Source organism: Giraffa tippelskirchi, chromosome 7, assembly GCF_054371585.1.
Source record: "Giraffa tippelskirchi isolate mGirTip1 chromosome 7, T2T-mGirTip1v1.2.pri, whole genome shotgun sequence".
In the NCBI taxonomy this organism is placed as follows: domain Eukaryota; kingdom Metazoa; phylum Chordata; class Mammalia; order Artiodactyla; family Giraffidae; genus Giraffa; species Giraffa tippelskirchi.
In genome coordinates this window covers 10,804,145-10,821,224 of record NC_137281.1, presented here as the reverse complement: position 1 = coordinate 10,821,224, position 17,080 = coordinate 10,804,145, and the positions used below count along the sequence as shown (strand labels likewise).

General features: G+C 40.5%; 1 protein-coding gene across 5 annotated transcripts in view; it reads right to left on the bottom strand.

Annotated features, from left to right (window-relative positions):
* Positions 1-17,080, bottom strand: part of ZNF112 (zinc finger protein 112) — a 22,536-nt gene extending 5,456 nt beyond the window's left edge. Inside the window, exons 1-5 of one of the 5 annotated variants that reach the window (XM_081515827.1) lie at positions 17,026-17,080; positions 16,580-16,683; positions 8,264-8,311; positions 5,412-5,538; positions 2,816-2,902 (exon numbers count right to left, since the gene is read on the bottom strand). In XM_081515827.1, coding sequence (XP_081371953.1) covers positions 2,816-2,902; positions 5,412-5,538; positions 8,264-8,311; positions 16,580-16,660 — 343 coding nt within the window. In that variant the 5' untranslated portion in view covers positions 16,661-16,683; positions 17,026-17,080. Of the gene's footprint in view, positions 1-2,815; positions 2,903-5,411; positions 5,539-8,263; positions 8,312-8,418; positions 8,558-9,470; positions 9,630-11,985; positions 12,065-15,748; positions 16,090-16,579; positions 16,684-17,025 lie in introns of those variants that run through there. The other 4 variants (XM_081515825.1, XM_081515824.1, XM_081515823.1 and 1 more) reach the window with 4 other exon arrangements.

Here is a 17,080-nt window from a genome sequence, read left to right as displayed (position 1 = left end):
ATGCGTTGGCTGCAGGGCCTACCGCACGTCCACGAGTACTCATCTCAGTACTTAAAAACAAGAATGCTTAGCGATGTCTTTGGTTTCTCAAAAGCAAAGCTTTCAGTTATTATACTAACGTTTTGTCACCTAAAGATGAGATGGAGTTCCCTGGTGGTCCAGTGGCTACGGCTCTACGCTTCCGACGCAGGGGCCCGGGTTCCATCCCCGGTGAGGGAACTAGATCCCACATGCTGCAACTAAGACCCGGGACAGTCCAGAAAAACCAGTATATATATAGCTAAATGCTGCATGTTATAGCCACATATTGGATTATGTAGCAATGATCTTTTTAAAAAGATTTCCCCAAGGTACCATGAAGGAGAAAAATTAGTACTTTAAAAATAAGAATACATATTTTCAAAATTTTGTATGAATATAAGGTATAAACATGTTAATACATGAAAATACTAAATAAAAAGGTACTTCAAAATATGACATTACATTCCTACTGATGCTATCAGGCATGGGGACTGGCACACTACAGCCCCTAGCTCTGTTTTTGTATAGCTTAGGAACAAGAATAGGTTTAACATTTTTTAAACTGTAAGAAAAAACATTTGGTCTCTTTGACAGAGATCAAATATGGTCAGCAAAACCTAAAATATTTACCATCTGGACCTTCAGAGAAAAAGTTTGCTGACACTTTCTCTAAAGAGTATATTGCCTGTATGACCTTGAACCTGAACTGAGATGACAACAGAAAAATCATAGATGTGAAGTAATTTGTTTTGAAATTTTCAGTTGACTCTCATTCCTACCCAGGAGCATTCCCAGCTGCACAGTTGTGACCACGGCTTTTGACATCGGAGTCTGAGATCTCAAGAAACATTACTAAAATGTTTGGACTCACGTAAATGTCCAGCTTGGAAGTTCTACTTTAAAAAGAAAATTACAGGCCGGTACCCTCAGTGAACACGATGCAAAAATCCTCAACAAAATATTCTGAATTCAACAGCACATTAAAAGATCATACAAGACAATCACATGGGACTTATTCTAGGGACGCAAGGATGGTTCAACATCTTCAAATCACTACATGTGACACCCAATATTAACAAGGATAAAAATCATACGCTCAAAAGCAACAAAAGCAAAAATCAACAAGTGGGACTATATCAAACTAAGAAGCTTCTACACAGCAAAGGAAACCAACAGCAAAATAAAAAGGCAAACTTACTCAATGGGAGAAAATATTTGTAAATCATATATTTGATAAGGGGTTAATATCCAAACTACATAGAGAACTCATACAATTCAATAGCAAAAAACAAACTATTCAATTTAAAAAAAGTGGGCAGAAGACCTGAACAGACATTTTCCCAAAGAAGACACACAGATGGCCAACAGGTTCATAAAAAGATGCTCAACAACATTAATCACCAGGGAAATGCAAATCAAAATTACAACGAGCTATCGACTCCCATCTGTTAGGACGGCCATTATCAAAATTACAACGAGCTATCGATTCCCGTCTGTCAGAACGGCCATTATCAAAAAGATGTGCGTTTGTGCTCAGTCACTTCAGTCGTGTCCAACTCTTTGCGACCCTATGGACTGTGGCTCACCAGGCTCTAAACAAGAAATGACAAATGCTGGCAAGGATATAGAGAAAAGTGAACCCCTGTACACTGTCGGTGGAAATATAAGTTGGTGCAGCCACTATGGAAGTCATTATGGAGATTTCTCAAAAAATTAAAAACAGAATTATCATATGATTCTTCAGTTCTACTTCTCGGTATTTATCTGAAGAAAAAGAAAACACTAACTTGAAAAGATACAACCCATAGGGTTGCAAAGAATCAGACATGACTAAACAACAACAAATGTACACTGTACATGTACACTGAAGAACTATTTACAACAGTCAAGGAAACAATCTTAGTGTCCACTGATGGATAAATGGATAAAGAAAATTCAACCATAAATAAAAGTGAAACCTTGCCATTTGCAACAATACAGGTAGACCTTGGAGGTATTTAAAGACAAATACTGCTCGATCTCTATTATATGTGGAATCTAAAACCACTCCCCAACACACACACACACCAACCAAGCTCACAGATAACAGAAAACAGATGGCTGGTTGCAAGAGGCAGCAGTTTGGGGATGGGAGAAATAGGTGAACTGATTTTTTTTAATTTAAATAAATTGAACAAAATTTTTTAAAAAAAGAAAACTGTAGCTAGGTCAAGAGACTGTTACATATTAGAGGATGGGAGAGTAAGAAGTAAGAACAGAATGAGAAGATAAAGAACTGGGCATTTGAATGAGGAAGTTAATGCAAGAGTGTCTCACCTGAAATTGCTGCATGGGAGGGCACATTATCCTTTAGCACTGATCATTTCTGATATTTCTTTTAGTTGCCTGGCTATTCTTAACCTTTTAGGAATAATGAGTACCTGTCCATGAATACTAAAGGACACCTAAACAGAATTAGAACAGGCGTTCATCTGACAACAAACGACGTTCTGGAGTATCTCTTTATCACATGGTTTACTCTACACCTGTCAGCTGCCTCAGGGAGGACTGAAGACAGTGAAGACCATGCATTCAAGGCACAGAGCAGAGCAAGCCAAGTAACCTGAAGCAGAAGCATCACTGAGACAGGTCTGATGGGCAGCAACTGGGCCAGTGCAGCTGGGACAGAAGGAATGAGCTAGAATAGGAGAAGCTAGAGCAGGTGAGGGTACAGACACCTCAGGGCCTGACACCTTCTGACTCATGTTCTGGGAGGGGTTCTCTGGCTGCTGGGTGACTGCTGGATGGTTCTCACCTGAACACCCATCTCTCTGGGTCGCAATCATCAAAAGCTCTTCTCTCTCCAGCTGGAATATAAGCTCTGGTTTGAAGGGCTGATTTCCTGTAAAAAAGGAGAGATGAGCAAAAGTATTCAATTTTGACCAAGTCTAACTTGTGGTTTTTTGTTTTTTTCCCCTCCTGAATCATATTTTCATTTTTGGGGGGGAGTTTTCCTTCTGAATCATGTTTTTGGCGTCATAGCTAAGAAATCTTTGCCTAATCCAAGGTTATGAAAATTTTCTCCTGTGTTTCCATCTACAAGTTTCACACTTCTACATTTTACATTAGGCCCTTCATCCACTTTGAGTTAATCTTTCATTTTGTAGGTGTGAGGCATGCAAATAAACGCATATGGAAGTCCAAGTGTTTCAGCACCATCTGTTGAAAAAATACTTTCTCCAGTGAATTGCCTTGGCCCCTGCAGTACATATAAAATAGTCTCAGAGTTGCTTATTCCGTTCACTGCAATAAAGAAATCTACTAAGAAGTGTTGAGGATTGCAATTCATTCTCCCATCCTCCTCCCACTAGACCTAAAACTAAAGGTATGTAGAGTTATAGACTGTATTCCTTAGCTATTTCCATGAATCCTTTCTTTTCTCTGTTCACTGTGGTTAAGGTATTCCTTTCAAACACAATTCATTTTTCTTTTAGATGATCATCCCTTCACATTCTTACTTAATTTACTTTTTAGAATGCATTGAACTAAATATTTTCTTAAAACACTTTTTTTGAAGTGGATCATTTTTTTAAAGTCTTTATTGAATTTGTTACAGTATTGCTTCTGTTTTATGTTTTGTTTTTTTTGGCTGCGAGGCATGTGGGATCTTAGTTCCCCAACCAGGAATTGAACCTGCGCGTTCTGCATTGGAAGGTGGAGTCTTAACCACTGGACCACCAGGGAAGTCCCCTAACATATTTTTAAAAGTCCAGACTAGACAAAAAGGTTATTATTCAGACAAGTGTAACTCTCTCAAACATCCCTTCCACACTATCACAACTCACCACTGACAAGAAACTAAATTCATGATTTCCTGATTAATCCTTGTGTTGCTACATATAGTTCCTTATTTTCCCTTTTTCTCCTTACACAAACTAGTATATCATTAATGCTCTTTTCTACTTGGTTATCTTCAGGGAAAATTCCTACAAGTGAGTTGTTGAGAAAGGGTAAATCCATAGTTCTGTTAGACACTGTCAAATTCTTCTCCACAGGGGTGGTATCGTGTTGCATTTCCACTGTCAAACATGAAAGTGCTTTATTCCCCACAACTTTGACCCCCCAAAAATAGAGTGTTAAGTTTCTGAATTCTGGGGGATTTCCCTAGCGGTCCAGTGGTTAAGACTCGGTGCTTTCACTGCTGGGGCCTGGGTTCAATCCCTGGTTGGGGAACGAAGATCCCATAACCTTCGTGATACAACCAAAAAAAAAAAGTTTTTGAATGTTTGCTAACTTCATGAATGAAAAATGGTGTTTCAGTATAGTTTGAATTAGTACCTCTCTTACTTTGAATGAAACTGAATAAATATTCATAGGTATACATATTTATATATATGCATGTATGTGTATGTATATGAATATAGGTGTACGTGTCCAGACACACCCCTAATCCTAGCTCTAAGCCCTGAGACCAGGAAACAAAGATACCACAGTGGCAAGGACAATTCCCAGCATCCAAGGCCTATTCTGTAACCTTTCCATATAACAGTGTAGCCTTGAGTATGACAGCTTTTAGTGAGTCCTCAGAGTCCTCTAGCAAATTATCTGAGGCTCTGGGCACCCCCCAGCTTGCCACTGGTGTCAGAGCGTAGTCCTGGGGATTCCTGAACTCGGCCTACACACAGAAGCATTTAGGGATATTAGGGCCACGGCATGTGTAAATTACCCTCAAATGGTTCAAAGAAAAATTATGCATATGAGAAAAGAGCATGCACATAAATGATAAAATAAATGGCGTGAAATGTTACTCTGGGTGTGTGTGCTGTGCTCAGCCACGTCTGACTCTTTGTGACCCATGGACTGTAGCCGGCCAGGCTCCTCTGTCCATGGGATTTTTCAGACAAGAATACAGGAATGGGTTGCCATTTCCTCCTCCAGGTAATCTTCCCGACTCGAGGATCGAACTTAATCTTCTGTGTCTCCTGCATTATAGGCGGATACTTTACCACTGGGGCATAGGTAAAAGCGATAGGGGTATTCTTGTTCTATACTTTTGCAAATTTTCTCTATGTTTGAAGTTATTTACAGATATGTCATTAAAGCAGAAAAACCAAAATACCTCTGAAAAACCACAGCTACAGTTACTCGCACCATGAAAATCTGAAAAGCTGCAGCAACTCACTAAACTGACATTATGGGGCAGGACCACAAGCTCCCCATTCATATTAATAGTTCAAGGGGCAGATTTTTCTTCCTGGACAGAAACACACTGTCTCTGTCTCTGGGATTACTAGGACTTGTAGGTACCTAAGCTGAGAGGACGATTTTAGGAGTTCCAGAGCTTCAAATGACTACACCCACAAAGGTATCCCAAGAGGCTGGCACTGAGTCCCTGAGGGCGCTGTGCTCACCCACTGAGAGCAGGTTCCGGAAGTTCTCCAGCATCACCTCCTGGTACAGCTTCCTCTGAGCCGAGTCCAGCAGCCCCAGCTCCTCCTCGGTGAAGACCACCGCCACGTCCTTGAAGGACACTGGCTCCTATGACACCAAACACACACACACACAATGTTTATGGAAGAGGGGCAGCCCCGAGAAAGTGTCAAGGACGGGAGGTGATTTCGGATTCCCAAGGACCGAGTCACATTTCAGCAGCTGCCTTCTGTTTGTCTTTCACACTGCTGATTCCATCCACCAGAAAGGCTGCAGGAAAAGGAATCCTTGCACTTTAAACTGCTGCCTTTTGTTAGTATCCCTGTAGGTAAGTCCCTGGAGCTCTGCTGCATTGCATGGGCTGCTAGAAAAGCTTTAGTTCCAACAGTGTGCGATGGAGTCTGTTTTCCCTCTTTTATACATATATACCGCTTATTTGATGTGCCAGACTTACAGGGCGTGAGTCACCCTTCCTATTCAAGTATGGAGCGCCTCCTCTGGGCCCCCATCTAGATGTGCAGCATTTATGGACACAGCTCTGGGGCCTCACTGCCTGTGTTCACATTAGAATGCTCTGCTCTGGGGCCTTGGACCCAGTCCTCATTCTCTCTTCATTTGCAGGCTGGTAAGTGTACCTTAGGGTACTGGTAGTAATAAAATGAGTGACTATAGGTAAAACACTTAGGAACAGTGCCTGGTACATAGTATGTACCCAATGTGTGCATGCTAAGTCGCTTCAGTTGTGTCTGACTCTGTGACACTATGGACTGTAGCTCACTAGGCCCTTCTGTCTGTGGAATTCTCCAGGCAAAAATACTGGAGTGAGTTGCCATGACCTCCAGGAGATCTTCCCAACCCAGGGATTGAAACCACATCTCTTTACATCTCCTACATTAGCAGGCAGATGGGTTCTTTACCACTAGAGCCACCTGAGGAGCCCAAGTATCTAATAAATGCTAACTATTATTGTGATTACTATTACCATCATCATTGCTGACAGTCCACTTCAGGGCTACACAGTAATTCAAGGAATTGATGGTTGAGAATATAGTGAACTGATACACATAATGCATGCTTACTTAGTTTTAGAGTATATATTATTAACAATGTTACAAGATTGTTTCCATATAGACCTTAGTCCCTAGAACTCTGCTGGTTATCTCCTGAAGATAAATTACAAAAAGTAGAAATGGTAATGTTGAAGAATAACAAACTTTAAAGTTTTGAGACCATAATGGCAGGTGTTTCCTCCAAAAAGATTTTTCTTAATTTATTCAGCTTCCAAGAAAGTATAAATTCCTAAGCCTCCATACCCTGGCCAACAATGGACATGAATACTTAAAAGCAAAAACCAAAAAACTGTGATAATCTCAGCAGTCAATTTGGGAAGCCAAAACCAGTTATCTCAAAACATTTTCACCAAATTGATAAGTAATGAAGATTACTCTCTTTTCATATGTTTCCTGGTCATCGCTGTTTCTTGTTTTGTAATAACATTCACTCACTTGGGGACAGTTAAGGCCTTTTCTTCCATATATGATATAAAGACTTATCTTCCTACCTTGTTATCTGTCTTTTAATTTTTTTGCTATAGGGAAATTTAAAATTTCTAGATGAAGACCTGCTCAACACTGCATTTGTTCTGGCTGGAGCTTCAAACATCACAACTTCAAGTCTTGGTCTCTGAATAACTCTGGTTTGGTTTGTTTTTTTGTTTTTGTTTTGTGTCTCTTTCCACCCCAACAATATGCTTGACACTCTTGGTCCAGAAAGACTTTGGAACTGGCCAGACACGTGCCTACTGTAGAACTTGAACAGGACCTGAACCTACATGAACCTCTTATTTTCATGTTGACAGTGACGATGATTCAGTCCCTCTCAGGGCAGTGAATCGAGTTACAGATGGAAAGTGCCCGTGTCTTTTTTTTGGAGTATAGTTGCTTTACAACGTTGTGATAGTTTCTGCTGTACAGGGCCTGTATGTCTTACAGTATGACTAAAATTTTTAAATTAAGTACCTGTAATGCTCTAATAAATTCGTGAATGGTATAACACAGAAAGGTACACAAACAGACACAGATACACACAAAGAAAGCTTTCAGGTCCTGGAAAAAAAGAATCTAGATCTTTTTGAATGAAAACAGCTAACACTCTTTTTCTGAGTTCAGCCTCAGTATGATTCTGTTAGACAAAATTACTCTTTAGGTATTCTTTTTACAAAGTCTGTGGGGTACCACTTAAAATAATTATTTTTAAAATTTTTTTAAAGTTTTGAGTCCCTAGAACATTGGACAAATAATATTAGAATTCTCTCAGAATTACTCTGAGTAAAGATTGAATATGGGGAAAATGATTCTGTTGTGTAAAACTGTGAGAATCATCGAGACATTAAAGGTTGTGAATGAATACTTTTTTAAAAAGGAGGAGAGTGTATAATAGTTCATTGAAATAATATTAGATGACAAAAATTGAGTGCTATAATCTTAAGTGAAAAAAAGACAACTCAAAATTGTATCTATTATTGCAAGTCTAGTTATGAATGCACATGAAAAATAAACATAAAAAAACAAGTGATTTGTAGGCAGGGTAATAATATATGGACTTTCTCATTTTAAAAATTTCTATTCTCTTTTACACTATTAGTTGTGAAACAAAATGGTAATATACAAAAACTGGGGAAGGAAATTTTTAAAAAGTGAACCAAGAGAACATGGCACAGAAATGGTATTAAATGTCTGCTGTCATTCTTTACTCTCGGCAAGGAAGAGAAATAAGGCATCCACTGAGACAGGAAATTACCTGTTAAGTGACAGAAGTAAAAAATTCAACTCACCTGGAACTTCATCATCTTCTTGTCCTTTTCCTGGGGAAAGGCAGAGACCTGAAGAGACACGAAACAAGAAAGAAGCCATGAGAGAGGGGGCAACGCATCTCTGTGCAAATCAGAAAAAGGTGTCCCTTCTCCTGGGTAGATGCAGCCACACACACCTTCACAGGCAGGGTGTGGGCTGGGGTCTAACCATCCCTAGGCTAACCCAGCAGGATGCCCACAAGTGAGGGGCAGTCTGCTCCACCACACCCGGAAGCACTCACACAGCTCGAGCCTCCCCAGATACGCTCTGTGAACCTGGGGAACATGGAAAAGGAGACACAGTTAAGTGGAAGAGAGGTGCTTGTTAAAAGTACCTCTGGGGACAGTTAGCTTTTAAAACCTCTAATTGCTATATATTTGCTGCACATTTGCTCTATATGCCTTGTGTGCGTGCTAAGTCGTGTCTGATTCCTTGTGAGCCAATGGACTGTAGCCTGCTAGGCTCCTCTGTCCATGGGATTTTCCAGGCAAGAATACTGGAAATATTGGTTGCCATTTCCTTCTCCAGGGGATCTACCCAACCCAGGGATCAAACCCACATCTCTTGCGTCTCCTGCTTTGGCAGGCGGATTCTTTACCACTGCACCACCTGGGAATTGCTCTATATTGGCACTGTTAAAGATTTGCTATAGATTTTTTAACCATGGTTAAATTAATTAATTATGGTTAATTAATTAACCATAATTAATTAACTCTCTAGGCTTACTTCTGCAAGCTGCAACATGCGGATTGTAATAGTACAAATACCATAAGATTGCTGTTAGGATACATGGGTGAGTAGTGGAAAACTGTTTTAACTACACCAGTGTTTTCTATTAATATCTGGTAGCTTCAGAGAAGCAGGTACTATTCTGCAATATAAAACAGTCCTTGCAAAGGGGGGTTGTAAGAAATCTGGGCAGCAGACATTATGGCTTTTCACTGAATAATTCGTTGCCCTGATAACATTGCGGGTGGCCAAAAGGTTCATTTGGGTTTTCCATACCATATTAGGCAAGACCAAAAGAACTTTTCCACCAACCCAATAACGTTCATTTAGACTTTGAGACCACCCTTCTGAGAAGTTTAATGCCTGGTGAATATTCCCCCTGAAGCCGGAGGAGATTCCAGTGGTACAGCCCTCTTCCCATGTGGATATGATAAAGATTATAGAAGCCCATGATGATACCGTATCTATGTGGAGCACTGGCTCTGTGCTTGACCCATGGGAGGATCTGGAAACCACGAGTTTGATTTCTTGGGTTCTTCCTCAAGGTTATTTACCATTCTCAACAGTCATTTACCGTTATTTATCTTCTTTACTATTCCCAAGCAACTTCCAAGTCATCTGTGGAAGAAAAAGAACTCAAAAGAAGGGGGAGGGGGCTAATCACAGGCTTTGTGGCCACACAATGTCTCTGTGGAATATGGTTCTTTTTGTTCCTTTTACAACCTTTAAATGTAAAAACCATTCTCAGCTGGGGAGGGAAAGGAGCTTTACAAAAATAAGCCATGGGCAGTAGCTTGCCCGCCTGCATCCTCCACCCTCTGAGGTTTTTTTCTTTTAAGTCTTTATTGAATTTGCTACAATACTGCTTCCGTTTTGTGTTTTCTTGGCCCAGGAGGCACATGGGATCTTAGTTCCTCCACCAGGGATTGAACCCGCACCCCCTGCATTGGAAGGGGAGTCTTAACACTGGACGGCCAGGCAAGTCCTGGCCTTCTTAGCTTTTAACACTCAGCTGCTCCAGGATACCTTTTAACAAGTAACTGACTGCAGTCTTATAAATTCCTAAAACCCACTTGGCCAATCTAATAAAAGCAATGCTTTGTCCAATTAGGTGATGAGGCCGGGCGGAAGGGGTATCAGTCCCTGGGTTGGGAAACTCCCCTGGAGGAGGGCATGGCAACCCACTCCAGTATTCTTGCCTGGAGAATCCCATAGACAGAGGAGGCTGATGGGCTACAGTCCATAGGGTTGCAAAGAGTCCAACAGGACTGAGCATGTATGTAGCAAAGTAAATTTTTGCAAGTTAATTAACCCCTCAATGCCTCTGTTTCTTCATCTGTAAAATGTAAATAAAAACAGGAAGGATTCTGTAGAGGTCCAGCGGTTAGGAATCCCTGCTCTCACTGTCCAGGGTGCTGGTTCAATCCCTTGTTGAGGAACTAAGATGCCATGGGCAGCACAACGTGGCCCAAAATAAATTTTTTTAATGGCGATAAAAATAGGTTTATCATGAAGAATATATGAGTTAATGCATCAAAGCATTAGAAAGCCAGTGAGGTTCATAATAAGCACACAATAAAGATTAGCTATTATTAGTGTCATCCTCATTGTCACCATGAAATATACAGAAGCCACACATTAGGCCCAGTTTGTTTCTAAGTATATTTATTTTAGGTAGTAATTATCGGTAGGTGTATATCACCTTTTGAACATTCCTAAAAAGCTGGTGGCTTCAGCCTCCCAACAAAACTGACTGCAATATGAAATGTGTATGGAAGTAAACTCATTTCAGTGACAACTAACTTTGAGTCACAAGTAGTGCCAAGTGACTTTATCAATTTCCACTGCTGTCGAAAGTTAAAACAAGGAATATCTTCATTCCTGCACAATTTTTTTAGTGTGATGTGATGGCCAAAACTCACAGGATTTACACTAAAAGTAATTCTACTGTATGTAGGCTAAACAATAAATGTTAAAAAATTGAATGAAGCTGTTCAGCAAGCACTTGTCCAACCTTAAATAAAGATCACCTGGGGTTCCTATTAAAAGGAAGCACCTTGGTCCCACCCCTACCTACAAAATTCTAACTAAATTGGTATGAAACTGGCTCCGAGGACTTGCCTCTATATAGAGCTCCAAGGCGATAATGGTGCTTGAAAGACGCCAGGGAAAAACAATGCATTGCCTACAAGGGTACAGTGATTCAAACGGTTCCAGATTTTTCATTAGAAATCACGAGGCCAGCCAGAAGGAAGTAGCATAATACTTTTAAAGGGGTGAAAGAAAACAACTGTCAAAGCAGAGTTGTAAACTAAAGACAACAGTTTAGAAAGATATTTAGGGATGAAGTTTCATGAAAATGTTCTCAGATCAACTCAGAATTCATAGAGAGCCTACGTGGCTTAAAAGGATTGGTAAAGGAAAACTTTCAAAGGCAACAAGGGGAAAAAAAAATTGTATCATCAGGAAGGAGTCACAGAACAGTAAATATCTGGGAAAACATGATAGATGACTTATCTCTTGAGTTCTTTAAAATATATTTTGCCATTGGAAGCAAAAATTATAACACTGACAGGGTTTTCAAAGTATATATTGGGTTGGCCAAAAAGTTTGTTCTGATTTGTCTGTAAGAGTTTTTTATATGACAACTAGAACATAAACATAATGCATTATTTTTTCTCTGGATAATGCTTTTCAGTTTCTTTCTTTGTCTTTAGTTTTGAGTTTATCCTGTTTTGGATGTGCTCAACTTCTTAAAAGAAAACCTCTAGGTTACACTTAAGATGCTAGAGAAGCAAAATAAACCCAAGTCAAGCAAAAGAAAGGAAAAAATAAAGGTAAATGCAGAAATCAATGAAACTGAAAACAGATGTATAATAGAGCCAAGTCAATGAAACCAAAAATATTTTTGTTTCCTTATTGTAACAAAAACTCTAGCAAGAATGGCAAAGAATAAAACAGATTTAAAAGTTACCAATATTAGGAATGAAAGAGTACATATCATGACTTCTAGAAGAAAACACAGGAGAAGGCAATGACACCCCATTCCAGTACTCTTGCCTGGAAAATCCCATGGATGGGGGGGCCTGGTAGGCTGCAGTTCATGGGGTCACAAAGAGTTGGACACGACTGAAGCAACTTAGCAGCAGCAGCAGCAGAAAACATAAGAGAAACTCTTCCTGACTTTGAGTTAGGCGGAGTTCTTAGACATGAAAAGCACAACTCATAAAACACTGATAAATCAGACTTCATCAAAATTAAAACTTTTGCTCTGTAAAATACACTGTTCAGAGGATGAAAAGACAAGCTGGTCTGAGAAAAAATATATACAAATGACATCTGACAAAGAACTTATATTTAGAATACATGAATAACTCTCAAACATCAATAATAAGGAAAATACAACTCAGTTACTCAATTTAAAACTTAGCAAAACATATAAACATTTTAGTAAATAAGATAAAGAAGCTGAAGAAAAGATGTATCTGCTGTACATTATTAGTCATTACGGAAATGTAAATTAAAGTCACAATAAGGTAACAACACAGGTCTATCATAATAAAGTTTTTTAAAAAATCAACAGAAAATACTAAGTGCCGACAAGGATGTGAAGCACCTGGAACTCTCATATATCATTAATGGGAATGCAAAACAGCAGATATCCTGGAGAACAGTTCGGCTGCTTCTTACAAAGTTACACATACATTTTCTATATGACCCACCAATCCCATTCCTGGTTATAAATTCTAGAGAAATAAGCAAATAAAACAAAACGAAAGCTTGTACACAAGTGTTTATAACAGCTTACTCGTAACTGCCAAAAGCTGAGTAGCTCAGCTGGTAAAAAATCCACCTGCAATGCAGGAGACCTCGTTTCAATTCCTGGGTCAGAAGTTCCCCTGGAGAAGGGACAGGCTACCCGCAACAGTATTCTTGGGCTTCCCTGGTGGCTCAGACAGTAAAGAATCCACCTGCAATACGGGAGACCTGGGTTTGATCCCTGGGTTGGGAAGATTTCCTGGAGAAGGGCATGGCAACCCACTCCAGTATTCTTGCCTGGAGAATCCCCATGGACAGAGAGGCCTGGCGGGCTACAGTCAACGGGGTCACAAAAAGTCAGACATGACTGAGCAACTAAGCACAGCACAAAAACATTCCAAATATTCTTCAACAGGTGAATAAACTAGTGTAACCATAAACGTAATATTAACCAGCAACAAAAACAAAGCACTGATACACACAACAACTTGGATGAATGTAAGAGGCATTACGCTGGGAATGGTTCTTAGAACTCTCTGAGATGCTGTTCCTGGGTTATAACCCTCAATTTGGCACAAATAAAGAATTTTCCATTAAAAAAAAAGGCATTATCTGAGTGAAAGATACCAACCTTAAAGGGTTACACATGGTACTAGTTCATTTAAGTGGCATTCTCAAAAAAGATGAAACTATAGGGTTATAGTCGTTTCCAGTGCTTATAGACACAGTGAGGGGTAATTATAAAGGAAAAATAGAAGAATTTTTTTGGGGTGATGGCACTGCTCTGTAGTTGATGATGGGGGTGATTATACAAATCTATACCTGTGGCATAATTAACAGAATTGTACCCCTGAAAGGGAAAAATAGTCAACTTTACTGTATGATGACTGTTTTTAAAAAAACCTGCCTCTCATCGTAAAATGAGGGTAACTGTTGAGACATAAGGTAATATCTGTAAGTCACTGGAAACACTACCTGTCATAAAACACTATCTAGGAATGTTTGCTACCATCATTTTGCTTGTTTTATATCATGAAAAGAATTGTTCAGAAACATTTCAATAATCTGAAATAAATGGTAGACTCTATAACTTGCCAATATTAAAGGCGATTAAGGAGTATCCCCATGGGTTATTTCTTTTCTGTTTCGTCACTTAATTCCAATTTCAGGAATTTTGCACTGCAAATCCTTGGTGCTGACAGTCTGTTGAGTGGCTACTCTAACTCTAAACCTTTGCCAATCTTGTCCTGTGTGCTGGGCACACACAAAAAAATATGACATAGTCCCAGGAACAGAAGAATTTTCAGTATACAAAGAGTGGTCCAATGGTTAAGACTCCGAGATTCCAATGCATGGGATCCGGGTTTGATCTCTGGTGGGAGGACTAAGGTCCCACACGCTGCGGGACAACTACCGAGCCTGTCCATTCTGGAGCCCGTGTGCCATAGCTAGAGAGAACCCCCGCCCCACAACAAAAGATCCCGCATGCTGCAATGAAGATCCTGAGTACCACTACTAAGACCCAATGCAGCCAAATAAACAAATATTAAAAAAAAAAAAAACAAAAACAAAGAGCCCTAAGACATAGGTAAGTCAAAATGCACAGAAGAAAACAAATGTCATCACCATCACTCTCCAAAGTGCAATGCTCTTATGCCCCTCGATTTCTCAAAAGAGTGTCATTTTCCAAGCTGCAAAAACAAAAACCTTAAAGTAGCTGCTAACATCTCCCTTTCTTGGTCTTGCATATGTCATAATCAATTTTTGGCAGTTATAATCATAAATCGATCACTATTGTACTGACTCAGTGTTGGAGACTTGCTTTAAAATACTGAACAACAACAACAAAAAAAATTGGGCCGGAGAATGTGTTGATACAAGACTGACAAATGGTAACAAGGGTTGAATTTGGGTGATGGTTCTCCAGGGGTTCATTATTTTATTCTTACTACATTTGGCTCTGCTTGTAAATTTCCATTGTAAAAATTTAATGGGGAAATAAAACCTATCATACCTATTTTGTAAAACTTAAGTAAAAATCCAAAAATAAATCTGCAGGGCAGGAAAACATTAAAATATTACTATTATTATATCTATATCCTGTACTACATCCTTATACTCCATGTATTTTCTTAATTCTCTGTAATATGCAAGCATTATTTTATAATCAAAATATGAGCTATAATATTATTTCAAATAAAACACAAATAAACTGCAGATGACTGAAAAAGTATCATGAAAAACTCAAAACTTTCATGGCCCCCTACAAAAATCCAAACATGCCTCCTCAATGTGACACTAAACACATTAAGAACCAAAGCAGCATATTGAAACTTGTTGCTGTTCAGTTGCTCAGTCAACTCTTTGCGATCCCATGGGCTGCAGCATGCCAGACTTCCCTGTCCTTCATTATCTTCTGAAATTTGCTCAAACTCATGTCCATTGAGTCGATGATGCCATCCAACCATCTCATCCTCTGTCATCCCCTTCTCCTCCTGTCCTCAATCTTTCCCAGCATCAGGGTCTTGAAACTACCTATATTCTAATCCCAACTAAGCCTCTCACTGCGTGGTCTAGAATAAACACCTCATGCTCAGGACTTCCCTCATAGTCCGGGGCTAAGGCTCCCTGCTTCCAACACAGGGCCAAGGATTCAATCCCTGATTAGGGACCTAAATCCCACATGCCACAACTAAGACCCAGCACAGCCAAATTAACTAAATTACTTAATACTCTTTGTGTCTGTTTCCCCATCTTTAACATGAGAATAACAGTATCCCCTCTTGTAAGGATTAACTACTTTCATTCATATAAAACTCTGAGAATAATGTTTAAATACTGTCATTATTAGCTTCCCAGGTGGCTCAGTGGTAAAAAATCCCCCTGCTAATGCAGAAGCCACAAGAGACAGGGTTTCGATCCTTGGGTCGGGAAGATCCCCTGGAGGAGGAAATGGCAACCCACTCCAATATTCTTGCCTGAAAAATTCCATGGACAGAGCAGACTGGCAGGCTACAGGCTTTGGAGTCGCAAAGAGTCAGACACGACCAAGCATGCAAGTACAGGCTGTAATTATTAACTATGCCCAAGCACTCCCCCATCCCTTTTAGTATTTATTTAACAAATATCAGGGCATCTTTGTAGCAGAAGAATTTGTCCATGAGTGACATGAATGTCTTCTCCCTTGCAAAGAGATGACATAAGAGGAAGAAGGATGTTAAGTCCCACTCAGGTGAGGCTCTACTGTCTGGGGCCAAAGGATCATTCTCTTCTCACTGCAGCCTTTTTAAAGAAGTCGAGGCATGAAGCAGAAAGGAAGCTGAGAGAAACCAGAACTCCATCAACATTCCCCTATAAATCTCAGTGCACATCTCAGACTACGGTCAGAAGTGACCCTCTCCAAAAATTTAAATTTAAAAATCATTAGGAATCCAGGTACAGCCCTGACTCCTTCAGGGATCAGAGAAGGGCCAGGAACACTGCAGCAAGAGCTCTGACCCCAACCCGGGTACACAGAAGCCTTTAGGGAACCAAACACCTCTCGGGAAATTAAAAAATACTAGTAACAAGAGACCTTGTGATTTTTAACCACAGGTTAGCCTCTGTTCTAAGTCTTTTCCTATACATTCTCATTTAACTCTCAAACTACTCCTATTAGGTTGACACTGCGGCTTCCCATATGGCTCAGTGGTGCCTCAGTGGTAAAGAATCCGCCTGCCAAGGCAGGAATCGCAAGAGACGCGGGTTAGATCCCAGGGTCGGGAAGATCCCCTGGAGGACAGCACGGCAATCCACTCCAGTATTCTCACCTGGAAAACTCCATGGACAAGGGAGGCTGGCGGGCTGTAGTTCATGGGGTCGCAAAGAGTTGGACACGACTGAGCCCACATACACAGGCAGACACGAATACCAACTTTAAAGAAGAGGAAACAGAGGCAGAGACGTTAAGATTCTCGTGGAATATACTGTTAGGAAGCGTCATCACGGGCTGGTGGTCAAGAAGCGGGTTGGGAAAGTACAGAACCCAGGAGACAAACCAAACCCAGCGACACAGGGCTCTGGCCGCGTCCCCTAAACGGGGGATACACCGACAGTCCCGCGCTCCAGGAGGCTTATTCAAAGGGAGCGCCATCCCCGCTGCGCTGCAGGCGGTTCCTTCCACCAGACCGAGGGCCAGGTCGCTACTGGCCCACAACAAAGCGAAGACAGGTCAGCGTGGACGCGAAGAGAAGGGACCGGCAAACGGAGGGCTCACCTTTCCGAGAGGAACGAAGGCCGCGGCCTCGCGTACCTGAGCCGGAAGTGACTCT